The sequence below is a fragment of the Triticum dicoccoides genome, chromosome 1A (genome assembly GCF_002162155.2).
Source record: "Triticum dicoccoides isolate Atlit2015 ecotype Zavitan chromosome 1A, WEW_v2.0, whole genome shotgun sequence".
Lineage (NCBI taxonomy): Eukaryota > Viridiplantae > Streptophyta > Magnoliopsida > Poales > Poaceae > Triticum > Triticum dicoccoides.
In genome coordinates this window covers 468734977-468761601 of record NC_041380.1, presented here as the reverse complement: position 1 = coordinate 468761601, position 26625 = coordinate 468734977, and the positions used below count along the sequence as shown (strand labels likewise).

At 44.7% G+C, this 26625-nt stretch overlaps 2 protein-coding genes across 3 annotated transcripts; both read right to left on the bottom strand.

The window, feature by feature from the left end:
* Positions 1–2242: 2242 nt before the first annotated feature.
* LOC119279788 (guanosine nucleotide diphosphate dissociation inhibitor 1-like) lies at positions 2243–17708 on the bottom strand. Of its 2 annotated transcripts, XM_037560916.1 has the most exons (14): positions 17639–17708; positions 9261–9338; positions 6366–6428; positions 6149–6232; positions 5748–5855; positions 5442–5614; positions 4909–5020; positions 4565–4645; positions 4406–4468; positions 4214–4315; positions 3900–4024; positions 3566–3776; positions 3405–3479; positions 2243–2628 (listed from the first exon to the last, which is right to left on the bottom strand). In XM_037560916.1, exons 1-14 carry the CDS (start codon positions 17645–17647, stop codon positions 2572–2574), a joined length of 1341 nt encoding a protein of 446 aa, XP_037416813.1. In that variant the 5' UTR covers positions 17648–17708; the 3' UTR covers positions 2243–2571. The 2 variants fall into 2 exon arrangements, with proteins under 2 accessions (XP_037416813.1, XP_037416809.1); XM_037560912.1 differs by lacking the exon at positions 17639–17708 and having other exon boundaries at positions 9261–9501.
* On the bottom strand, positions 12307–17693 carry LOC119279807 (guanosine nucleotide diphosphate dissociation inhibitor 1). The gene is made up of 13 exons (XM_037560920.1): positions 17561–17693; positions 16827–16889; positions 16536–16619; positions 15209–15316; positions 14886–15058; positions 14392–14503; positions 14126–14206; positions 13969–14031; positions 13793–13894; positions 13473–13597; positions 13151–13361; positions 12987–13061; positions 12307–12716 (listed from the first exon to the last, which is right to left on the bottom strand). The coding sequence occupies exons 1-13, from the start codon at positions 17645–17647 to the stop codon at positions 12663–12665; spliced, it is 1338 nt and encodes a 445-aa protein (XP_037416817.1). The 5' UTR covers positions 17648–17693; the 3' UTR covers positions 12307–12662.
* Positions 17709–26625: the final 8917 nt, after the last annotated feature.

Here is a 26625-nt window from a genome sequence, read left to right as displayed (position 1 = left end):
GGCCGACTCCCAGCCTTCGCATGTGTGCGCGCACAAAAGTCTCATGTGGTGGGCCCTGATAGAAAATCTGGTCGGCTGAAGTCTTGCGCTGGATTGGTTTCGCTCGTTGCAGCGGCCGAGCGTGAAGGAGTCTTCTCGACTGCTTTGTTGTTACGATAGTACATAAAACCACATTTGTCGCTGAAGTTAGTGGAATATTTTGTAATACAAATAGTTCTTCCAGTAGTAAAAGTGATTTTGTTATCTATATGTGATAGATGCTGCTACTTCTAATCAACTCAATATACATTCGTCTTGGTGTTCTTTTAGTGTAATAAGGTTTTGCATTTGGTCCTATTTGGATTATTTTCACCATTCGTGTTGCAGCCACCTAATTAGGATAAAGTATACTATTGTCATCTCAGTTAGTAATCGGGTATATATGTGGTCTGTTGCCAGGGAGGCACCGCCTTATAATGTATACTACCATTTGCCAATTCCATCGTTTAAAGTGGTTATATGTTGCAATACTGAGGCATTTCCTCCATTAATCAATAATGTCCTTACTAAAGCAAACGGGATGCAGTTTCGCACAGGGAGAGTTCTCACCAATCTGCCATTCTCAAATTGGGGGATCACACACATTGCGCAACACAGTGGGGATAAAAGAAGCAGTCGTGCCGCCATTTTGCCTAGTTAGTGTAGGGTTAGGTATAGGTATAGGTTCGCCTTAGGGCAATTGGCTTGATGCTGTACTTGAGTTGTGCCCTGGCGCTCACTAGCAGCTCTTGGTGGTCATTGGCTCTCTCTATTGGTCATATTCTATGATTGATGATGGTCGTTCGTTGGTGGTGGATCTGGTGAAGGCTCCTCCACGGCTGGTGAGACCAAGCTAATGCAATCGTCTCTTCCGTCTTCCTTGGCCCGCATAGAGATGGAGCGGAAGACGACGGATCTACACTCGGCTCGTTTAGATCTGGCGGTCCATAGGGTATTGAAGTTGACCTTCTAGCCACCGCACTGGCCTTGGCTTCGTAAGTTGAAGATCGAAGGAAAAAATGCTTCCAATTCTGCTTTTCAACCCAAGGTGCTTTTTTCGATTGGATTTTTCAGTAATGGGCCGGTTACTAGAAATCCCGTTGGTCCCCAAAAAAATGGGTGTCTTACGACGGGATGGTTTGAAATAGAATTTGTATGGCTTATAAAGGCAAACTATTATAGGCAAGTTGGAGACGAGCGTGCTCGCACTTGGAAAAAAGATGATTGGCGAATGAGTAAGGAATTGAACCTACGCCCTTGGGGAGAAAAGGCAGCTCATTAACCACTAGAACAACAATTAGTTTTTATACATGATACATTAAATGCCATATATTTGGGTGCTAAGATATTTTAAATTCAATTTTCATTGGATATTTCAAGCAAAAAGATTTAAATATTACAAGATTTTTGGATAACCAGCTTTTACCTGGTCACCCCGGTAAAAACAGAAACAAGAAAAGAAAAACATCGGTTCAACCTCCATAGGGAGGCCCTTATCTCCTTGCCTGCTATCGGCAAGGATTGCACCGGAGATGGTGGCCAAACCATCTCCGATGATGTCGCTATGTGTACAGTACCCAATTGTGTTCTTGTTGTCATCGTTGGGGTCCTATGTGTAAAAGAGAGGACATGTTTTAAAATCCTGACTGGAACTTTGACAAAGATAACTTTCTTGACATTGAATACGCTGTTGAAGAGGGATACAACAGAGACTATTACTATCCTTCTAAGTTCTAAAGAGATCGTCTTCGTGATTCCATCAAGGAAAAAAGCAAGACGAATGGCATATGACTGGAACATCTTAAAAATTCAGGACTTAGGCAATCTGTGTCGAGCAGATTTCGAACTCGTCTGCGAACTACCATGCAGAGAGGCGGATGCAGCTTTCCCTTACACACCCTGCTCTGCTGGATGAGCAAGTTTCCTGGAAACGGCTTTGAATCTTGGAATTGGAAGAGGAATCCAACTTTACGTGCATGAATGAGAGTTCAAGCTGTGCAAGTTCCATGGGCTAGCAAGAGGGTCACGGACTCTACCGCCAAGATCCGTCGCAGACGCCGCTAGTAGGGACACACCTGCGCCAATGTGAAGGCCAAGGCGACCAAATTTGACCTTGGCAAGACCACCAAGAAGCTAGTCACTGCCATCGCTGGATCGGTCCTGCTGCTTGATTGCTTTTCTGGAAACAGAAAAGATGAGTCGTACAGTTGGTGCGTGCAAACGATTTGGAATATCAACCCTGTTCGTAGCCAGAATTGTAAACTTATTTTAACAGTTATATTATGATACATACATAAAACCACAAAGTTCATAGCCAACCCTGCTCACTGTTCACATCATTCACTAATTACTCTTCTAGTACAGTAGTAAATAAAGCCACCATGGTTCAATCGTCTGGAACCAACATTTTTTTCCATATTGCTGCAAGCGACAAGCATGCAGAAGACAATGGCCATAACACAAACTTTTGATCTGCGGGTGAAATAGTCAGGACATTTGTTATGGTTTGTCCTGCAGTGTTTGAAGAGAACGGCCGTATTTTGATTATGAAATCTAGTATTCTTCTTCAGCAGCACTAGCAGCACTCAAATCAACGCTGAGATCAATAGTCTGCAATGAGAAAACAAGAATAAAGTTAGAATGTAAAGTGGAGCTAGTCAGCACCTCTTTTCGTGACCCATTTAACACCTTTACATGGTGTTCTTGTGCAATTTACTCCCCTTGTTTAACAAACCATACAACGGAACAGGAGGAGAGTGCAGGAAAGGTACTTATATACCATAATAAAGGAGATACTAACAGCATGTACAGGCGTAGTTAGCTTCAACTACTAGCAGGCAGTGAGAATATCAGGCGATACCACCACTTAGATGATCCCAAGCTACCAATTCGAAAATTTCAAATCTAAATGTTTCAAAAAATTCCAAGAAAATTGTGAATGTTCACAACACATGTGTCTGCAACCCTAAACAATTCAGATCCAAATTCAAAGTACACATTGATAAACAAAAAATACAAATCCAGCATGAATAGTGTCAATAAGGACCAAAACATCAATAGTGTGAAAAACTACACTTTTCACATTTGGATTTGTCTTTTTTGTTTCTCAATGTTACCTCCGTCTCAAAATGTAAGACGTTTTTGTAGGCTAAACGTCATATATTTTGAGACGGAGGTAGTATATATCGAATTTAGATATGAATTTTTTTTAGGGGTTGCAGATACATGTGTTGTGAACATTCATGATTTTTCTCAGAATTTTTGAAACATTTAAATTTGAATTTTTCAAATTGGTATTATGGGAGCATCTAAGTGGTGGTATCACCTGATATTTTCCCCTATCAAGAATTTAAAATTTTGAAAGGAAAATGAAGATGAAATATTACCTTTCCGGTGATCATTGTATACATGTTAAGAACGTCTGTCACAGTTGTCTCAAAATGTGTGGTAGCATCATAGCTCTACAGAGAAATAAACTGTCATAAACATCTATAACAGTCTAAATAAACAAAACCTCTTGTTATGATACATATACTGCAAAATTTACCGTTGAGATGAAGCAATTATCAAGATATGGTTCGTTCACTGGTTCATATCTGTCATACATATCAAAAAAGAGCTCATCTACTGGACCAAGTAGATCAATACCAGGCTTGAGTTCGGATTGTATATTATCACTCTCCGCTTCTGCAGAGACAAATGCAATGAACTTCCCTTTTGGTGCGACGTTGTGGGTGTATGAGCAACAGAAGACATACCTAACAAGAGCAGACCAATAGAAATATCATAAATGAGGATTGCGTAATCATTCAATCAAGTGATGAGCTGTAAATCTAGTCATCCATCAAATGAAAATTGTTTGGGCTTGAGATAGGGCTCACATGTCTGAATTGCGTCCAAGTTGTTTCTGTGGCAAAATAATCTGGACTGAGTGGGACTCATTTGTATTTGGGATTGGATGGCTCATAATAGCAATTGCACGTGCAACTTTGCCGATCTTCCTGACCTGTTGAAAAACATGAGCAAAACATCATCATTGGAAGCAATGCATAACAAAAGCTCCAGACGAGGTTGTAGTAAATATGAACTTCTCAAGAAGGGAAGGGAAGGGAATAATGAAGATAAAAGGCCAAAGTTAGACTAAATGTTTGCCATGTATTAACCTTGACAGAGTGCAGGCAAGAAGAATATTCACCTTGTTGGTCAAGTACGAAGGATCGCAGACAACTTTCTTGCATTTTGCGGTTTCACCTTCTGATGTAACACCACACGCTTTTCCTTCCATATCGAATTCAACCTACATGAATTAGGTGGCACAGGTGAAAGAAATTGTGATTTACCATACAGATCATGTGGGTTATACTAATAGGAAGGTGACAAATAATACCTTGCATTCTGGCTTACTTAACATGTAAGTGCCACCATAAACAGCACTTAGACGTGCAAAACCCTGTAGCATAAAAAAAGCATTGTAACAAATGAGCATCTTAGTAACATGTATGTGCAGTATGACAATAAAGGTATAGCAAACTGAAAACACACTGACCTGTGGCAGCTCACCCAACCCATATAGAGGATAAATATAAGGCGAGCCCCCTTGAAAACGTGCAAGAGACTCCGAATATAACTAAAAGCAGATGACGGTAAGATGTAATCGAAATCCATGAGTCACACAATCAAATAAAAGCAATGACACTGCTAAAAGGAAGAACAATTACAGGGACTGGATTATGAATGATTGGCAACTACTCCCTCTGTCCCACAATGTAAGACGTTTTTGCAAGCTGTTCTAGCTTGCAAAAACATCTTATATTGTGAGACAGAGGGAGTACATGATGAACTTATAATACCAAACAAGGACCATCTACCATTGTTTTTGTCAAGACTTACTTTCATCCTTTTCACAGTATCAAGTGCTGGTTCATTGAGGTGACGATCATCCCTATGGAGAGCAAGCGCGTGGCCAATGAAATCCACTGTATCATCAACTAAGCCGTACTTTCTGCAAAAACACAAACAGAAAATATAGTTATTTTGCAGAAAGGGATAATAACAAGCACATGAAATATCCTTTCACACCATGTAGAAGGTTGAAGGCCAGGGACTAGTTATCATTATTAAAAGAAGCTAAAAAGTAACTGAAATAGGTTCACAGTTGGGAAGACAATACAGTAAGCGAATTTCTGAGGAAACTGAAAAGTTGGACAAGAACGATACTGTATACATGCAACTGAACCAACTCTTTGCGTTCATACTTGATTTTCCTGAAAAGGTCATCCACATTTGGAAGCATGGTTCCCAGGCATTGTGTACTACCCTGACACCACTATAATTGTCGGCGACTTGGGAGTGTTGCAATTTGTTTATGACTAACATTACTGACAAAGCAATGAACAGAATGGAGCAATCATCAATGCACTCACGCTATCAATTCTTTAGTTGTCAACGTAGTAAGGTCCAATCCCTGATGTGTTTTTGGATCAGCTTCATCGTAATTTTGGACATAAATGAAGAAGTTCCTTGCTCTGCGTTTCTCAAAAAGGCCCATCAAAGGAGACTTCAGAGCCTCCATATCAGTCGCGGGAACCTTGTGGATCTGATCGAACATGATAACAGAAACAAGGTAAGTTGCACCTCTAGCATAGGATCAGATTACAGAACCTAACAACCTATGGAAGATACAGGATATGTGATGATAAAAACAAAAGGAAATAAGCTGAAGAATCTACCTTCCCTTTGCTGAAGACAAAGCTCCCATCAACAGCTTTGAATGACAAATACTTCGTTACATTAGTGTGAATGAGGGTTCGAACCAATGTCCCATTTGCCATCATAAACTGATCACAGAAACGTTTTGTGATAATCAATGAACAAATAAACATAAATCTGGACAGCTACCTTACAGGGTTGTTCTTTTTGTTCTATTTTTCCTGTTAGTAATACATGAGAATTCCATACTTTGTTGAATCATCAGTGAATCACCACATTAATTACATAAAGAAGCTCCGCATGTTTCCCATAAAGAAAAAAACTATGCACCATCATGAGGGTTTATTTGTGTAATCATAGCAAACATAGGTGGTGTAGCTGTGTTGTAAAGATAGTTTTGGATGGGAGGGGACTGTTGCACCTTTGGAACCATGTCTACGTTGTAATCTTTGCTTGAGCCTAGATGTGCCGGGGGCTTGTCTTCCCCTCTAAATTTCTTCCAGAGCTGTCCCCAAACAAGAATTTATTGGGGTTAATATAAATGATAAAAGCTCTGACAAAATCAATTAAAGAACAACGTGTAATAGCATAAAAAAAACTTCACAAAATCTCGAACCTCCAGCATTGGACTTGCTTACCTGATTAAGGTTGAGAGAAGTGGAATCTCCACCATAATAGTCATTTCTATCCATGTGCAAAACCTGCAATATCATCAAACACATGTTCGTAAGGGGGTTCTATACATGAATTTTCAGTATTACTACATTGCTTTACAAATGCAAGTGCTTTCAAAAAGGGCCATAAAAAGATACAAGGCTCATGAGCTACTCAAGATCCTGACTCAGAACAAATACTCATATATGCCTATAATTGTGTAGCATGTCGTTGCCAGTGAACAAATATTCAGGCCCTTAATGTGTTTCAAAATTCATTCTTTGCACTTTTTGGGATAGCAAAAAAGCACTACTAAAATTTCCTGTTGTTTAAAAGAAATGATTATGTTCATATTTGTATCAAAAGCGTATCCAGATCAAGGGGTAGTTGTTAGTAGAGATTATATTGTTAGCGATGAAAAAATAATGAGGCCACTTTGCTAGAAGGAATTTGCTTGAAGACATAAGATTGTTAGCAAGTTCGTTTTGAGATTTCCCCTCAGTGGTTTCTGGTTGTGGGGAGTGTTCAATAGGCTGGAGAGGAAGGCATATGAACTCACTTGTACCTTTACCCGCAAAAAAAAAAAACTCGCTTGTACCTTCCTCTGATTCTTTATCCCATCTCTAAAATAAAATTAAGTGAAAACTCCTACAGAAAACTGCTTCACACAACCAAATATTAATAACCTATGTCAAAATTATACTCTTGGGAAAAATGGTAAGAAAAAACCTAATCAAATTCCTCCAACTAACTAATTCACCGCAGTATCTCATCTGACAAAATCTCCCAAACAAACTGACATCCTTGTCTATTCTAATTTCATCATAAGGATATTTTCTAGCAAGAACTTTTTGCGGAACACGAGGAAATATGCACCTCTGCATCAAATGTTTGTGTTAAGACAAACCACTTGAACCTTGTCTGCGCAGGAAGACCGGACATAGCACTACATCGGACAGTGGCCCCGACAAGTCTCCCTTTCCTTTTCTCTTGTCCTATGACTTCCTTCCATCTCTCTTTCTGTTTTCCCTCTAACAATGTTCTCTCTCGCATAGGCACGTAGGCATATGGCTTTGTTCTATTCTTGCATTTTCTGTTGCTGCTGTTTGACTTTGGCGTCTACCGTGCGCGAATCTGGACCGGCAGACTGCTGGTGTCATATCCTCTAAATCAATAATGAGTATCACTAATTTCTCTTGATTTACATTTTTTTTTCTTTGGTTTCACCTGAACCAACTCCGGCTATGTTGTCTCAACATAGCCGGTCCCAAGCCCGGGTGAAGGAGGAGGGTTGTGATAGGCTTGGCGAGCCAACGTAAAAACTCAGCCACTCTTATGGAGATGTCTTTTTAGAATAAGAAGCGTGCGGAGAATGTCAAGAGAGGTCGGGGTAGACCGAATTTGACATGGGAGGAGTCCATTAAGAGAGACCTGAAGGATTGGAGTATCACCAAAGAACTAGCTATGGACACGGGTGCGTGGAAACTTGCTATCCATGTGCCAGAGCTATGAGTTGGTCGCGAGATCTTATGGGTTTCACCTCTAGCCTACCCCAACTTGTTTGGGACTAAAGGCTTTGTTGTTGTTGTTTGTTGTTGTTGGGTTCACCTGAAGCCAACGTCCCTCTGCACAGCTCTGCCCCTGGCATAGACTGAATCGAGTTTGAAATGAAGCTCAAATCAAGAAGTGGTGGCAAAGGACAATGGCACAGAAGCACACCATGAGCACCAGAGGGGCGGCGACAGCGAGCCACCGGTCCACAGCCAATACCCAGGGTTTCTGTATCTACACCAAATGGATGCATAAATTCTACATGATGCGCCATTTCCAGTAATGATTAATAGTAACTCACTAATCTTTATCTTTACTCCTATGAAGAGACCAGTTGGACCACTGTGGAGTCGTGTGAATCATTCCTTTTTTTTTCCTTGAACACACATCTAAGTGCGTGCCATTTTGTATTAAGAAGAAGAGTGTCACGATGACACAGAGTTTCGAGTCTCCAGCCTATGGGCGCAGCCACTTGGACATGGTAGCACAGGCTATGTTCAACCGATATGGATGGTGGTGTAGCAATAGTGTTTTTGCTGCATGAGTGTGACATGTAATCTTGTCTGCATTTCAGTCCAGCCCTTGAGCAAATTTTTCCATTTTTCTAAGAATTGTTAATACTTTGCAATAAAGATGGTTCAAGTACATGGATATGCAGAGACCGGGAATCCCCCCTCCTCCTCCTTTTTGAGGCACTAGGTAGCATCAGGGGGTCTGGCATGGCCGGGGAGCTGCCGAAGCGCCTTGAGCACGGCTTCACTGAGGATCAACTCGGACCAGGTCCTTACTTCTCGGCATCGCTCCAAGCATGCCGAGGCCACCAGATTCGCCATGAATAATCCGAATTAGTACCAGCGTGTGACATTCAGATGCAATTACACACCACCCACTTAATGTTGCAAAAACGCCTGGATCCATCACGAATTCTGGCCTCGCTAGTTTACATCCAGCATGAAGAACCAGGCTAGAAGTCAGAAGCTTGGGCGATGCAACACACATGTCGCCCTCCCCTCAGAATACACCTCGCTCAGCATGGAAAGCTCACAAAACTGGCGAATCAGTGGCTGGCCCCCTTTGGATCGACTAAGGCGCAGGTAAACAGAGTTAGTACAAACGAAGTGTTTATCTAGCAGCAAATCTAGTCCAGATCAAACAAGCGCAGCACCGCCTGGTGTACCAGGCAGCGCGCTCCAGTGATCCAGTCCACCCCGGGCAGCGGAAGCAAGATAGGGAACGCTGAGCGGTGACAGGGACGCGGAACCCTAGCATGGAAGCGACGGATCGGGGGCGAGACAGGGGCGGAGAGCGACCGATCGGCGGCGACTCACCTTGAGGCCGTCGACGGAGAGGAGGCCGCTGAGGATGCACTCCTTGAGCCCCGTGCCCAGCACGATCACGTCGTACTCCTCATCCATGGCGGCGGCCTCTCGGCGAGCTTGTCGCGATGGTTCCGGGGAGCAAGAGGCGTCAGCACGGAGGGCGGCGGTGGTGGGGAGAAGTGGAGTTGACAAAAGGGCAGCAGTTGGGGGTGGGGATGGGAATGGGATTTGGCGTTCGGGAATCCGGAAGAAGTCGGACGCGCATGCGATGGCACTCGGAGGAGGACAACACGACCCGTCTCTTTCGCGTGCAGGCCCCTGGATAAAACCAGACTTAGTCTCTCCGCGTCATATGAATATCTTTTAATGATTTAGGTTAAAAATGATTTGAATATTGCTCACCACACCTTTTCTAGTATAGATGAGAAATAACCCTGTCTTGTCTTAACCTCTACGTTGTTGATTTTTACGCGAAGATTCATGAGGATTTTTTTCTTCTAATTTTTTTGTCTGATAATCAAGTAGTGTAGGAGGTAGATGACACTTTGTTAATTCTGATACTCTCCCGCATGCATGTCTCTACTAGAGGTCGTAGTCGCCTAGCTATAAAATTGACCTCTTGTTTTAATAGAGATGCCGCCTTCAACTCAAACAATAATGTGCATTAATGAGCACTACGTCAGAAGTTGTCACTAAAATACATGGACAAGGAGAATGAGATATTTTCTATTATTCTCTTGCATCATGCTTTCTCCTTCACGTCAACAATTATCATATATATGACAAAATCAAGAGTAAGTGTAAAGTCTTCGCAGATGCCATAAGTTGTATCTAAGATGAACATGCTACCATCTGCGCGAGAAGCTCGCCAAGATAAACATTTGTGGCTCCCATATTTAGGTTCAAACATTTCGATTTTTTTAATATTCTTAACTCTATACTAATTTTACAATATCAAAACAATTGAATTCAATTTTGATACGCACACAACAAACAGGAACATGTTCTACTATGAGTAGTGGATAATTCAAATTGTGTTCTCCAAATGTTGTTCACAAGTGATTATTTGTGTTTCTCAATGTCTGTGTGAATGGTAAATAAATAGTAAAGGTGTCTTGTGATGTAGACTTTAGGCCATGTTTGTTTTAGCGTTAGGCAACAAATTTTTATAAAAAAAATTAGAAGCTGAAAGAAACAACTATTTGAAATCAGCTTTGCCACTAAAGCGAATCTAGTTTCAGACCATTTTCAGTGCAATTGTCTAAAGCACGTCCAGATGTACTCTAGTGACAAAGTTGATTCTACAGATCAATTTTGCTAGTGAAGTGAATCCATTGGTGGTTTGAAGCCAACTAAATTTGTAATAAGTAAGGCCTATGTTATTTGGTTATATCATGACCTTTCGATGTGTTATATGCCTTACTGGAAATATGTATGACTATTAGGCTTTCGTTCGTATTATTTTTACCTAAAGAGAGGAGTGCACCTAAGGCACATCTTCGAAACGGCAACCATAAAAATTTGGTCGTGAACAACCCATGAATAGTAGTACCCAACCGCTCTGCTTAATAATCTGCTAATTGTTTGGTCAACCCTTCCTTTTTACCTCACTTAACCCAAAGAATCAGTGCACACACAAGGGAAGTTTGCCCGTACACAAGTTTACATGAATTCCCCTTTTCAACTTAAACTCAAAGGGCTCCGTCCATGGGCGGATCTAGTGTGAGGGCCATTAGCGCCATTGCCCCCACAAACAATTTGCAAATTTTCTTTTACTACTGTAAAGTTTATCCATCATATAATAATTTTGGTGTACTATAATAAAAAAATCTAGTCATTAAAATCTTCTATATCTAAATAGCTAGCCCCACTAACTATTTCTCTTAACATGCAAGCATGCCACATTATCACACAACATGCACGAGAAAAGGCCTACACTCACTACCATATGTCTCGCAACATGCAAGCATGCCACTTCATCATGAAACCTGCATGAAAAGAGACCTATCTCAACATGCGAATTTCTATTATTTTATTTTTTTTATATTTAATAAACATTTTACAACTACATAGTAATCAAACATAATAAATTATATGTAGTCTTAGTTTTATCCTTTTATATATATTTCATACAATGAATCACATTGAGATATGTTGCAAAATATTCCCGCAATAACGTGCGGGGTATCATCTAGTGTTTCCATGGTTGCCTCCATATTGTCAGATCCTAGATCCGCCACTGGCTCCAACGCCTATTCCTCAAGCATTGAACACTAGCCGGTAGCTTCCCAAAAAGATGATAGAAATGAGACATAAAATAAGACAAACAAAAATTTAGGCAACAAACTAAAAAGATGATAGAATGAGACATACGATGAGCAACAAAAACTTAGGCAGCAAATTATAGCGTCGATAAGGCAACTAAACCTCCAAACCACTAGATATATTCCATATTATCTCATGCAACAAGTTCGTAAAAACAATGGTGTTATTGACTCACTACACAACAAAAGTATACAAATTTGTAAAGAAATGATGTTATTGACTCACCACACACAAAAAAATCTTTAACTCATGCAACGAATTGTGAGTAAATTGAACTAAATTCTAATTGATGCGTGCAAAAACTTTAAGCTTACACAACAAAAATGCTAGATGTATGCAACACAAAATCAACTTATCGAAAGACTAGCAAAACATGTGCAGCAACAACAAAAACCAGATGTGTGAAACACAGCAAACATATACTCCCTTGTAAATAAATATAAGACCGTTTAGATCATCAGAGGAAGTACAACACACTTCCATTGCAAGGAAACACACATTTCCAAATAAGATGATTTTTGCCAGACTGCACAAAGATATCCTTAACTATTTCTTCTACAGCAGCCTTGTTGCCCAAGTGAGTGCAATATTCCTTGTTACCAATTTTTATGTAGAAGATCGACAATTGTTGCAAATAAATCAAACAATCTCTAAATTTTGATACTTCCTTTGGTTCAAACTTCAAACCCACTTTCTATGTTTCTCACGTAACATTTCAAAACCATCTGCATGCTTACTTTCTTGAACGAAAGAAAATAAACCACATTGACCTTACTCGGAAGGAAAATACATCCAAGACACCTATATGTATAACTGTAGAATACATCAACAAGACGAACATGAACATGCTAAAGCCATCGTTACGATAGAATAACGTTTACAACCCAGTGGATCAATATGGAAGTTAACGAAGGAAATCAGCACCATTCCACATATAATAATTTTGCATAGTGCTGCTGGCAGGCGTGGACCTGAACCCCCTACGCAGTATGCAGCTCATGTCACACATGACCATCCTGCAGTAGGATTCCGGTGGTGTTCCTCCATTTAGTATAGTCTTGAAGAAAATGCTTGGTTTGATGAGATCTAGTACTCTTCTGCAGCGCTGGCAGCGCTGAGATCAACGCTAAGATCAACAGTCTGCAAGAAGACCAGAGAGTTATGCCAAAACAGCTTTCAGCCACAAAAATGTGGAATTTATTAGGTACCAAAATTGCCGATACAAGAGCTAGATATATATAGGTCCAAATTCTACAGAAAAAAAAGCCAATAGAGAATCACTAGTGAATAAAATATAGACGGCAGTCCTCAGGAACAAATTGTGAATTCTCAGAGTTTACCCCACATCAACAGAAACTACTAATCGCCCACCAGCATTGCGAAGGTAAAAGGAGTGAATCTCAAGCTTACCTTTCCAGTAATCAGTGTGTACATATTAAGAACATCTGTGACAGTTGTCTCAAAGTGAGTAGTGGCATCATAACTCTGCAAAGAGGGAAAGAAAAGAAAAAACTGCCATGAACATCTACAATATGAGACCAACACTGTATTGTCATATATAAAGCAAAACTTACCGATGAGACAAAGCAATTATCAAGAGAAGGTTCATTGACGGGTTCATATCTGTCATACATATCAAAAAACAATTCATCTACTGGACCAAGTAGATCGATTCCAGGCTTTAGTTCGGACTGTGGGTTATCAGTCTCTGCTTCTGCAGACACAAATGCAATGAACTTCCCTTTTGGTGCGACATTGTGGGTGTACGAGCAACAGAAGACATACCTACAATATATATACCAGCATGCATGTCACAAAGAAGCAATGGAGAAACTGAATTTAGAAATTTATCCAGCGATAATTATTTGAGAACTGAGACAGAAAGTGAGCCCTCACATGTCTGACTTGCGCCCAAGTTGCTTTTGTGGTAAAATAATCTGAATCGAGTGGGAATCATTTGCATTTGGAATTGGGTGGCTCATAATAGCAATTGCTCGTGCAACTTTTCCAATCTTCCTTACCTGTTCACAGAGTAAACGTCATGGGACAATGCTAGTGTGTAGCAAAACAGTATGCAGACAATAAGAATTACAAGAGACCAAACCGTGAAGGTTCAAAACTTAAGTAAGTTCAGATGGACCATGAGAATTTCAGTGAATTTGGTACAAACATGTCCAAACAAAAGTATAACATCAATTGAAAACAGCGATATATACCTTGTTGGCCAAGTAAGAAGGATCACAGACAACCTTCTTGCACTTGGCAGTTTCACCTTCTGATGTAACACCACACACTTTCCCCTCCATATCAAATTCAACCTACAATAGAGTATTGGGTAAAAGAATTCACACATAATGGCATAAATGATTAGCATAGATGCGGTAAGACCAACCTTGCACTCTGGCTTATTTAACATATAAGTGCCACCATAAACAGCACTTAGACGTGCAAAAGCCTGAACAGTAAGAAAGCACTTTAGCATATAAGCATCTTAAAGGCAAACATGCAGTAGAAAATATATTAGCTCAAGTAATCGAAAAACAACTGACCTGTGGCAGCTCACCCAACCCATACAATGGGTAAATATAAGGTGAGCCTCCTTGGAACCGTGCAAGAGACTCAGAATAGAGCTAGCAGCAAGCAACAAAGTTTCATTATGCTCCATTGATAAAACACAATTAAATAGCAGAAATATCACCAAAGAACAAATATACAAGGGTGGCAGATCATAGAAATTATATTGATGTTAACAAGCCAGAAACCTTCTATCTTCTTAAGAACAGAAAAAACTAAAAAAAAAATAGCCAGGGCATACTTTCATTCTTTTAACAGTATCAATTGCTGGCTCGCTTAGGTAGCGATCGTCCCTGTGAAGAGCAAGCGCATGGCCAATGAAATCTATAGTATCATCACTCAATCCGTGTTTCCTGGAAACAAAAAACAAAAAACAAATAAGATTACTTGCAGTGCAGGAAGTAACAAGGGATATCCTTCCACTTTTAATGGTAAGTGCAGATCAGTACATGATACTGAAATCAAATGTCCTGCAACTCTACTGTTTTCTCAAAAGAGAGTAAATTATTAAACCAATCCCTACTTCTGAAAAAAAAACAATAAAAATCAAGGTAATGCAGAAGATGCATGTGCAATTAGAACAAGCATGTATTCTTTCCTAACAATGCGGCAGACAGAACTAGTTTTTGTACATTTCAGCCACTAAACAGAAAATAAGCAACTACCTTATATAGTCCTTTTTACCCCAAAAAAAATCTGATATACCATTGATGCCATAACAGATGAGATACTTACGCGATCAATTCTCTAGTTGTCATCCTTGTAAGGTCCAATCCTTGATGTGTTCTTGGATCAGCATCATTGTAATCTTGGACATAAATGAAGAAGTTCCTTGCTCTACGTTTCTCAAATATGCCCATTAAAGGGGATTTTAGAGCCTCCATGTCAGTGGCAGGAACCTTGTGAATCTGATGCAAATGCAACACAACAACAGAATGTAGGTGGCCATTTTGAATAGTGGTGTTTAGAATCATGAGATCAAAGAATGGCTTATGACGAGTCCAACAAAGGTGCCATCCATACAAGACAGGAGGTATGCGTGTAAGCTAAAGCAATACCTTCCCTTTGCTGAAGACAAAGCTTCCATCAACAGCTTTGAAAGACAGATACTTCGTTACATCAGTGTGAATGAGAGTACGAACCAAAGTTCCGTTCGCCATCATAAACTGGTCAGAGATAGAAAGACAGATACTATTTTTATCAAATGTTTACAATCTCAACATATTACATGTAGCCTGTAGGTTTATAGCATTTCATAATCTGAACCAAGCATCTGTTTATTGTTAATAAAACCACAAGTTTCTATGAAAAGAAATAAAAATAAAAATAGTAAAATACAAGTAATGGGAAACACTATCAGGATTGTGGAGTCATGACAAGGGTTCCAACATAGGAAGAGAGTTGAGCGGTTATTGGTCAAAACTGTATACAAAGGAGCCGCATTAAAATGAAGCAAAAATGTTTAGTACTTCTTGGCCACAAGCCTCTTGAAGGAGTTGCAAAGCCATTGACAGTTTGGCGCCTACTAGTATGATGCTAAATTTAGCAGAGACCAATTCGATTTAGACAAGGTTGCATGCTCTATCTGCTAAAATTACTCCATCAGGCCCACACATCACTCCCCAATCTGCTTTAGAACCATGGTTACCAGATTCGCGGATCAATGGGTTTGCCACATACAAAAGTTGGGTTCCCTAATAGGTGTACATTTCTGATTCGCGGACAAAGATGGAGATGGGATACGCAAACCAGATATCTAGGCACAAGGGTTTTACTAGAGAACATCCCCATTCGCGGACAAACTAGTTAGGAAGTGAACCCTAAGGTAGCGACGGAAACTTCTAAAGAAACATAGTACCGTAACCTATCTCCCTAGCGCTCTGCTGTACCAGCGCCGCCTTTCCATCTAAAAGACGATATGGTTAAAGAAAGTCTCCAACCCTCCATCCTCACCAGATCCAGGTGGTCAATGTCTCAAGGCTGCAGGCTACAGGCCACAGCCCCATCCTCCCTGTCACTGCTCCTAAGAACGGTATTAGTGGCGGATGGCAGCTGGAAGAAATCATATCCTCCCATCTTCTAATTTATCTTGATTTCATTGGTTTGGCAGTTTGGCACCCATCTACGAATCGGACACCAAATCCTTACTGATTGTCATCTATTTCCAACCGACAGGTTTCAAAGGGTGTTACACAACTCCGGTAACCATGTTTGGAAGACTATTTACTGATCATACACCAACTGTTTTCCTTATTGCTAAATCACTTGACTGCCACAAATAAGTTAGTAAATATTTTTGCAATGAAAAGAGTACATTTATTGTATACTCAGTTAATATTTGCTGCATACAGAAAGATGGATTTAATCAAAAGGGGCATGTCACACCTTTGGAACCATGTCTACATTGTAGTCTCTGCTCGCACCTAAATGCGCCGGTGGTTTTTCTTCCCCCCTGAACTTCTTCCAGAGCTGTCGACAACATATACAAACATTAAAGAGGTATAACTAAAAACAACTACAAGACTAAATCAATCATATCAACTAACAAAACAAACAGAGTAACTTTTGTTTATATACATATATTTTCAAGAAGTACCCATTGATACAATTATAACCTCATTCTAGGTAGTTGCGATCTTAACTTAAACCACTCGATAGAGACATATAGCTGCTTGCCTGGTTCAAGTTGAGGGAGGTGGAATCTCCTCCATAGTAGTCATTTCTATCCATGTGCAAAACCTGCAAAAAAAAAAAGCAAAGGAGGATCCTTAGAACACATTTAGCAATATCGCCATTTTTGCACCCCTTCAGACTACAACATGTATCGAGCATCCCACCACTTTTGGATCAGCAGCATCTCACCCAATTAATACACCATAAAAGATCATGCTTCCAAAATGGGTAAGCATGTCATGCCACAACAACTCAAACCACGCCCTACCTTTTTCCTCCCTAACTGCTGTGCCCCAGCGTTGCAAAACTCATACCGGCGCCTTACAAGCATGGATCACATCTACTAGCATAAACTGAGCGAGATGCCGTCACTGCAGTTTACCTTCCGATTCAGCCACGCCCCAGCGTCCCCACCTCCACATCACTACAGGCTGCCTCCCCCAAGTCGAACGACCGGCCAAGTTTCGCAACAGTTCCTACCACGAACAACAGAGGGACACTGCGTGGCAGCGAAAACAATCGCCCATCTGCTGAAATCAGGTCCGGATCAAGCCGGGCGCCACTACCATCGCCCGATCTACTACCTGGAAGCAGCAGCAACCACCCCGCCCGCGCGCCGAGCGCGCGGGCTCCGTCGGAAAACACGCGCACGGGAGCTGACTGAGCGGCGTCACGGCAGGCAGCTGGAACGGGGAAAGGCACAGATCGATCGGTAGGGGGGAGGAGGCGGGCTTCACCTTGAGGCCGTCGACGGAGAGGAGGCCGCTGAGGATGCACTCCTTGAGCCCCGTGCCCAGCACGATCACGTCGTACTCCTCGTCCATGGCGGGCTGGCCGCGGCGATCGCGGGTAGGGGCGAGCAGAGCAGAGCAGAGCAGCGGCAGCAGATGGGAGAGGGGGGAGGCGGAGGAGTGGGGTTGAGTTGGACGCAGGCAACGGGGGCAGCTGCTAAAAGAGCGGTGGGATGGATGGATTCGGGGAGGGAGGTGCCAGGTGCGTGCGTGCGATGTCGATCCCCAGAAACACGGCACGGCGGTTATGCGTGCAGGTCCCTGGGGCGATGCTCTATTTGCGCGTACGGGTGCCTTTATCTATTGAGATTTTTTTTAGGTTTTTTTTTTTTTTTTGCTTTTGGCCACGCGGAGCGTGGGGCGTGAGTGCGTGGGCGGAGTGGTCGGTCGAGCACATGACGGCACGCCGCAGAGGTAACGCACGTGGGCCGGGTTTCTGGGCTAGCTGTTCTGTAGTCTGGCGACTCTTTCTGGGCTAGGCCGATTTACATTTGAAATCCAAATCACTAACCAGGTTCGCTTTTGGTAAGCTGCGACTCAGTTGGGCATGGCTGAATAAATACAGGATAAAAACCATATTCTACACATAGTTTGGTAGGTGTACTCACACCTCCAAAGATTTCCCTCTAGTTAGGGTTTATAGTCCTCCCGGGGCGATTTTTCGCCGCCGTCGAGATCTGCATCCCCTACCTCTTCATTGATTCCTCCCGGAGCTGCTTGCGATCAGGGGAGTCCCTTGGGACGACCAAGGTCCTGGTCGGTACGGTTGGAGGAGAGGAATTAGGGTCTCCCCACAAGGCCCGAAACTTTTCGATCGGGCTAGGTTTTTGAGATGGCTTCAAGCACATCTGCGGGCGCTGCTTCCACGGGGGCGCAGGAGATCGATGAGATGGAATCAATGATGAAGGAACTAGGCCTTCGAGAGGAGGATCTAGATGATGTGGTCTTTGATGAGGAAGCTGCACCGCCTGAGGCTGCTCGATGGATGGCACTCGGTAGGGTTCATTGCACCAAAACTTGTAGTCAGTACTGGTTTTTCAAGAATATGAGGGCGGCATGGGATCTGGCCCAAGAGATGAAGTTCAAGCCCTTGGAGGACAATCTTTACACAGTTCAATTCTCTTGTCTTGGGGATTGGGAGACGGTTACCCAAGATGGTCCATGGCACTTCAGGGGGGATGCAGTCATCCTTAAACCCTATGATGGTATAGCGAAACCAACGACAGTACCACTTGATACAATAGAGATATGGGTGCAAGTGCATGATGTGCCGCCTCTTTACGCCCATCTGGTGCCTTCCCTTGCATTAAAGGTCGGTGAAGTTCTCTTTGCAGAACCCCAATCACCGGACTTCACGGGAAATTTTCACCGTGCCTGGTTCGGATAAATGTGACGAAACCTCTGAAGAATGCAGTTTCCATGATCAGGGAGGGGAAGCGGCAGATATATAGAGTGAAATATGAAAAGCTTTCGGACTGGTGTGCTGTGTGCGGACATCTAGGGCATTTGTTTAAAGAGCATGGAGATCGGGTTCATCCACCATCAGCACTGATCTTCAAAGAATTGCGAGCTGCATGGGTTATGCATACGGGCCAAGGTCCCGGGGCTGGTCGAGGCCGTAGAGGCGGACGCAGAGGCGGACGCAACGGCGGCCGTGGGAGAGATGACTCTGCTGATGACAAGAGGGATGACAACAACAAATTCATGCCGGATGAGGATGCAGATATGGATGAAGCTGGGTGATGGGGTTATGTACCTAGGGTAGGGTCATGGACCTGATCTAAGTACCTTACCCAAGGACACCCTTAGAAGAAGTCGCCTTCCAGTCGACCAACGAGGGACACACTCGACTGACTTGAAGGACTCGACCACGAAGACTCACTCGACCACCAGAAGGTCAAGAGGCACTCTGCACTGCAACGGCCTGTAATTAGGTAGACTTTATGATAGTAAAGGCACTTTATGTGGGGCGTTACCAGTAACGCCCCAGACTTAACTCACCTTAAACCCTCTCCTGCGTGGGCTGGCTGGGGTCCTGGCGCACTCTATATAAGCCACCCCCTCCACAGGTAGAAGGGTTCGGCACCTTGTAACTCATATACTCATAATCCACTCGACCGCCTCCGGGCTCCGAGACGTAGGGCTATTACTTCTTCCGAGAAGGGCCTGAACTCGTACATCCCTTGTGTTTACAACCTCTCCATAGCTAGGACCTTGCCTCTCCATACCTACCCCCCACTCTACTGTCAGGCTTAGAACCACGACAGTTGGCGCCCACCTTGGGGCAGGTGTTTTAGCGATTTTTGTGGAGAAGTTGCGATTCTTCCGAGTACTTTTCATCATGGTGTCTGCTGGAGTTTTGGTCGGGGGTCAAGAGATTCGTCTCGGCACTCTCACCTTCATCGCCGACGACTCCGCGTGGCTCCATGAGGCTCCACTCGACGTTGATGCGCTCCCCGCCCGCGGTGCGACGCATTTTCGCGCATATGTCCGCGGTGTTCTGCTGCGGCAACCGTCGACCCAGTATCGGTCGGCTCCTCCATCGTCCACCCTCCCGGTCTCCCGCCAGCGCAAGCGCTCGGGCCGGTCGAGGCTTCAGCGATGGGTGAGGCATGCGGTGGCTCGCCAATCGGCCACCACCCAAGTTGCGGCAATCGAGCCCGACGAATCTCTCTACGGCTTGTTCGATCTGTCGACTGGCTCCGTAGAGACTGCATCCGAGTGCGGTAGCAGTGATCCAGCGGCGGAAATCTTGATGGTCGACGGGCCCCACAGTCCCCCTGGCTTCGCCCGTGATGGTGGAGCAGGTGATGGCGGCGACCCTGCACGAGGCTACGAAGAGTACCAGCCCGAGCCACTCGACTCTCTACAAAGAGAGGAACTTCGCCGCAGGAACGTGGATCCCCTGCGTACTCCCATCACAGGAGAAACCCCCGAGGCTCATGCCTTGGAGGAGGCACGACTGGCCAATTTGGCCGAACGCACTCGACTGGAGAATCTTCAGCGAGCACTCGACGAGCGCGCGCGGCAACGAGTTCCCGACACCAATCGACGTCAACTCTTCCCGCCGACTCAGGTATATCGAACCCCAATCCAGAATTTAGCAGCTGCGACCCGTATAGCAGAGTCCATCCAGCCTTCGCAGTCGGAAGCTGGCAGAGGTTTGCTGCAGATCAGGGATCTGCTTCAGGCAGCAGGAGATCAGAATTCAGCCGTGTCTCAGTCGCGCAACAGAATTCACAGTTGATCCGTCACTGCGAATACGGTTCAATCGGCTCACAGCCCCAGATCACCTCCGCGGTGTGAAGGGCGCGAGAATCGGCGAGATCAATATGGCGACCGACTCGACCGAGATGATAGGCGTCGAGTGCCCAATTCCCCTCCGAGGGGTGGGTCTTACGCTCCTTGGCAGCAAGATGACAGGCGTCAGTACAGTACAGGGCGAAGGGTTCCAGTCGACCCCAGAGAACCAGGCTTCGACGCGCGATCCATTATCGTGCAAGGTTTGGTCGACCGGAACAGAGCCCATCGAGGCGGACTCGACAGAGATGTACCCACAAGCAGTCGAGTGCATGTTTCTGGTCCTGAATGTTTCAGCAGAGCTATCAGAGCCGCAGTTATCCCTCCCAATTTCAGGTTGGCAGCAGGAGTCAGCAAGTTCACTGGTGAGTCTAAGCCTGAAACTTGGCTTGAGGACTACCGAGTGGCAGTTCAGATTGGTGGTGGGAGCGACGAGGTGGCCATGAAGCATTTACCCCTCATGCTGGAAGGTTCAGCCAGGGCATGGTTGACTCAATTACCTCCTAGCAGCATTTACACTTGGGAGGATCTGTCCCGAGTGTTCATCAGAACGTTTGAAGGAACTTGCAAGCGACCAGCTGGATTGACAGAGTTGCAAGTCTGCGTGCAGAAGGCTAATGAGACTCTCAGAGAGTATATTCAGAGGTGGATCACTTTGCACCACACTGTGGAGAATGTGTCTGATCATCAGGCAGTCTGCGCCTTCAAAGATGGCGTCAAGAACAGAGAACTGAGTTTGAAGTTTGGTCGAACCGGTGACATGACCTTGAGTCGGATGATGGAGATTGCTACCAAGTACGCCAACGGCGAAGAAGAAGACTGACTCCGAAGCGGCAAGCACAAGCCGAGTCAGTCGGAAAAAGGAAACACCAGTCGGAAACAGAAGCGGAAGGCTGAACCGGCAGCTCCTGGAGAGGCTCTGGCCGTGACTCAGGGAAAGTTTAAGGGGAAACCAAAAGGATCCTGGAACCCCAAGAAGGTAAAGGATAAAGAAGGGAACGACGTAATGGATATGCCATGTCACATCCACACGAAGAAAGACGAAGAGGGGAATATCATTTACCCAAAGCACACCACTCGCCAATGTCGACTCCTGATCCAGCAGTTTCAGGGAAAACAGTCTAAGGACAAGGAGAAGGAGTCGGACAAGGCTGAAGACAAGGAGGACAGTGAGGAAGGATATCCGCATATCAACTCCACTCTGATGATCTTTGCAGATGTGGAAAGCAGGAGTCGACTGAAAGTCATTAACCGAGAGGTGAACATGGTTGCCCCAGCAAAAGCAAATTATCTGAAATGGTCTCAAATACCCATCACATTCGACCAATCTGATCACCCGACTCATATTGCCACCCCTGGGAGGCAAGCTTTGGTGGTCGATCCAGTTGTCGAAGGCACTCGACTGACAAAGGTGCTGATGGATGGTGGAAGCGGGCTGAATTTGTTGTATGACACACTGAAAGGAATGGGCATTCCGATGTCCCGACTGAGCACTAGTAACATGAGCTTTCATGGAGTTATACCAGGGAAGAAAGCCGAGTCACTCGGCCAAATAGCTTTGGACGTGGTGTTTGGTGATTCGAAACATTTTCGCAAAGAAAAGTTGACGTTTGAGGTCGTGGATTTTCAGAGTGCATATCATGCCATTTTGGGGAGACCAGCTTACGCACGGTTCATGGCTCGACCATGTTACGTGTACCTCAAATTGAAGATGCCCGGCCCCAAAGGAGTGATCACTGTCACCGATGATAGGAAAAAGGCAGAAGAGTGCTTTCAGAAGGGCTCCAAGATTGCCGATTCCCAGGTGACAGCGGTCGAGTTCGAGGAATACAAGCAAAACGCAGATCCGAGTGACTTGCTGCGATCAAAGAAACCCGCCACAGAGTCTGCATTCCAGTCGTCCGGTGAGACGAAGCCTGTTCACATTCACCCGACCGACCCCGATGCAGCTCCGACCCGCATCTCCACAACACTCGACCCAAAATAGGAAGAAGCGCTCATCCAGTTCCTCCGTGAGAACCGGGACATTTTTGCATGGAAGCCCGTTGACATGCCAGGTGTTCCTAGGGGACTGGCTGAGCATCGCCTAAGAGTCGACTCATCTGCAAAACCAGTCAAAGAGCATCTTCGGCGGTCCGCCGTCCAGAAGAGAGAAGCCATTGGTGAAGAAGTGGCTCGACTGTTGGCGGCAGGATTTATCCGAGAGATATACCACTCCGAGTGGCTCGCTAATGTCGTCATGGTTCCTAAGAAGGACAAGTCGCTCCGAATGTGCATTAATTTCAAGCACATCAACCGGGCCTGCCCGAAAGATCATTTTCCTCTCCCTCGCATAGATCAAATTGTTGACTCGACCGCGGGATGCGACAGGCTATCTTTTTTAGATGCCTACTCCGGGTACCACCAGATCCGTCTGTATGGACCCGACGAGGTAAAAACAGCTTTCATCACTCCATTCGGGTGCTTCTGCTATATCACCATGCCATTCGGCCTCAAGAATGCCGGAGCCACATTTATGCGAATGATTCAGAAGTGTCTACTCACTCAAATCAGTCGGAATGTGGAAGCATATATGGATGATATTGTTGTCAAGTCACGAAAAGGTTCCGACCTGCTCGCTGATCTCGCCGAAACATTTGCCAACCTCAGAAGATATGATATCAAGCTCAATCCATCAAAGTGCACATTTGGAGTTCCTGGTGGCAAGTTACTCGGTTTTCTCGTTTCCGAACGGGGAATTGACGCTAACCCAGAGAAGATTGGCACTATTCTCCGAATGAAACGCCCTGTGCGAGTGCACGATGTCCAGAAGCTTACTGGATGCTTGGCCGCATTAAGTCGATTCATCTCACGACTCGGTGAAAAGGCATTACCTCTTTACCGACTGATGAAGAAGACAGACAAGTTCGAGTGGACTCCAGAAGCTGATGCAGCGTTTGCCGAGCTAAAAGCTCTGCTCTCCACCCAGCCGGTGCTTGCTGCTCCAATCAGCAAAGAGCCTCTGTTGCTCTATATCGCAGCCACAGGACAAGTCGTCAGTACTGTGCTTACGGTCGAGCGGGAAGAAGAAGGAAAAGCTCTCAAAGTTCAGCGCCCAGTGTATTATCTGTCTGAAGTCTTGACTCCATCCAAGCAGAGATATCCTCATTATCAGAAGCTTGTGTATGGAATATACATGACCACAAAGAAGGTTGCTCATTATTTTTCTGATCATTCCATCACAGTCGTCAGCGACGCTCCACTATCAGAGATTTTGCACAACAGAGATGCAACTGGTCGAGTGGCCAAATGGGCGATTGAACTTCTTCCCCTTGATATCAAGTTTGAGGCAAAGAAAGCCATTAAGTCCCAAGCAATAGCAGATTTCCTCGCCGAGTGGATTGAACAACAGCAGCCGACTGAAGTTCACTCGGAGCATTGGACCATGTTCTTTGATGGCTCTAAGATGTTGAATGGTTCCGGTGCTGGGGTTGTCCTGGTTTCCCCCAGAGGAGATAAGCTCAGATATGTGCTCCAGATTCACTTTGATTCCTCCAACAATGAGGCAGAATATGAGGCCCTCTTATATGGGTTGCGCATGGCCATTTCACTCGGCGTCCGTCGCCTGATGGTCTATGGCGACTCGGATTTAGTGGTCAACCAGGTGATGAAAGAGTGGGACGTGAGAAGCCCAGCCATGACTGGATACTGCAGTGCAGTGAGGAAGCTGGAAAAGAAGTTCGAGGGGTTAGAGCTCCATCATATACCCCGACTGAAAAATCAAGCAGCTGATGATCTGGCAAAGATAGGTTCCAAGAGAGAAGCCATTCCGAGTGGTGTGTTCTTGGAGCATATACACACTCCGTCAGTCAAAGAAGATCCTTTCACCGAAGAAACTCCACAGCCCAAGAGTGCCACGGATCCGACTGAGGTTGAAGTCCCAGCGGTGGTCGACTTGATCATGGAGGTTTTGGTGGTCATTCCCGACTGGACAGTTCCGTATGTCGCATATATCCTGAGAAAAGAGCTTCCGGAGGATGAGGAAGAGGCTCGACAGATCGTCCGTCGGTCTAAGGCCTTTACCGTAATCAAAGGACAATTGTACAGAGAAAGCGCGACTGGAGTTGGTCAGAAGTGCATAACACCAGAAGAAGGTCGACTCATCCTCAATGATATTCACTCGGGGACCTATGGTCATCATGCGTCCTCTCGGACCATCGTGGCCAAAGCATACCGAGCCGGATTTTACTGGCCAAAGGCGAATGAGATGGCAAAAGAGATAGTGGATAAGTGCGAGGGATGTCAGTTCTACTCGAATATGTCGCACAAGCCTGCGTCGGCTCTGAAGACCATCCCACTCGTCTGGCCTTTCGCAGTATGGGGATTGGACATGGTCGGTCCTTTGAGAACAGGACGAAGTGGCTTCACGCATGTACTGGTGGCAGTCGACAAGTTCACCAAGTGGATCGAGGCTAAACCAATCAAGAACCTTGACACCGGTACTGCTGTTAGCTTCATCAGGGAACTAATATTCAGATATGGAGTCCCGCACAGCATCATTACGGATAATGGGTCGAACTTTGACTCGGAGGAATTCAGAGATTTCTGCAACTCCCAAGGCACACGGGTCGACTACGCTTCAGTCGCCCATCCGCAGTCGAATGGACAAGCAGAGCGAGCTAATGGACTGATTCTTAAGGGATTGAAGCCTCGACTGATGCGTGATCTCAAACACGCAGCTGGAGCTTGGGTCGACGAACTTCCCTCAGTACTTTGGGGACTGCGGACCACACCTAATCGGTCGACTGGAAGAACTCCATTCTTCTTGGTCTACGGAGCTGAAGCAGTCTTGCCGAGTGATCTTCTCCACAATACTCCTCGAGTTGAAATCTACAACGAGGCAGAGGCTGAACAAGCACGGCAGGACGCAGTCGACCTTTTAGAGGAAGAAAGGGAGATGGCTCTGATCCGGTCGACCATCTACCAACAAGATTTGCGTCGTTTCCACGCCAGAAATGTGAGAGGTCGAGCCTTCCAGGAAGGAGATTTAGTTCTCCGAGTGGATCAGCACAAACCACACAAGCTTGCTCCTTCTTGGGAAGGTCCCTTCATTGTCACCAAAGTTCTCCACAACGGGGCGTATCGTCTTTACAACGTCGAGCATAATATCGACGAGCCCCGAGCTTGGAACGCGGAACTACTCCGCCCATTTTATACTTAAGTTTTAACACTCGGATGAGTTGCAATAAAGTACTTCTGTAGTCCATGGACCTCAAAATAATAGTGTCATAGTTCCTCCATAATTTCTATCACTTTTTATTTTTGTCCAATAAAATTCCCCCTCAGTGGGTGACTTAGCTGCGAATCCGTTTCGCCTAAGTTTGTAAAAAATCCTACCGAATGGTGAGCCAGACTCCCACTCGGAGGCTTAGCTGTGAATCCGTTTCGCCTAAGTTATCAAAATCCTACCGAGTGGTAAGCCAGACTTCCACTCGGAGGCTTAGCTGCAGTCCAAGCACTCGCCTAAGTTATCAAAATCCTATCGAGTGAAGAGCAACCCTCTCACTTGGAGGCTTAGCTGCAGTCCAAGCACTCGCCTAAGTTATAAAAATCCTACCGAGTGGAGAGCAACCCTCTCACTCGGGGGCTTAGCTGCAGTCCAAGCACTCGCCTAAGTTATCAAAAATCCTACCGAGTGGTAAGCCAGACTTTCACTTGGAGGCTTAGCTGCA

Coding starts and splice junctions, on each gene's coding strand:
- LOC119279788 (XM_037560916.1), bottom strand. Junction 6,429..9,260: donor TCTCCGTCGACGGCCTCAAG/GTGAGTCGCCGC, acceptor ATGATATTGCAG/GTTTTGCACATGGATAGAAA. Junction 4,469..4,564: donor GGTTGGGTGAGCTGCCACAG/GTCAGTGTGTTT, acceptor TTTATGCTACAG/GGTTTTGCACGTCTAAGTGC.
- LOC119279807 (XM_037560920.1), bottom strand. CDS start 17,647: ATGGACGAGGAGTACGACGTGATCGTGCTGGGCACGGGGCTCAAGGAG. Junction 16,620..16,826: donor CCTCCCTCAACTTGAACCAG/GCAAGCAGCTAT, acceptor TGTTGTCGACAG/CTCTGGAAGAAGTTCAGGGG. Junction 14,032..14,125: donor GGTTGGGTGAGCTGCCACAG/GTCAGTTGTTTT, acceptor CTTACTGTTCAG/GCTTTTGCACGTCTAAGTGC.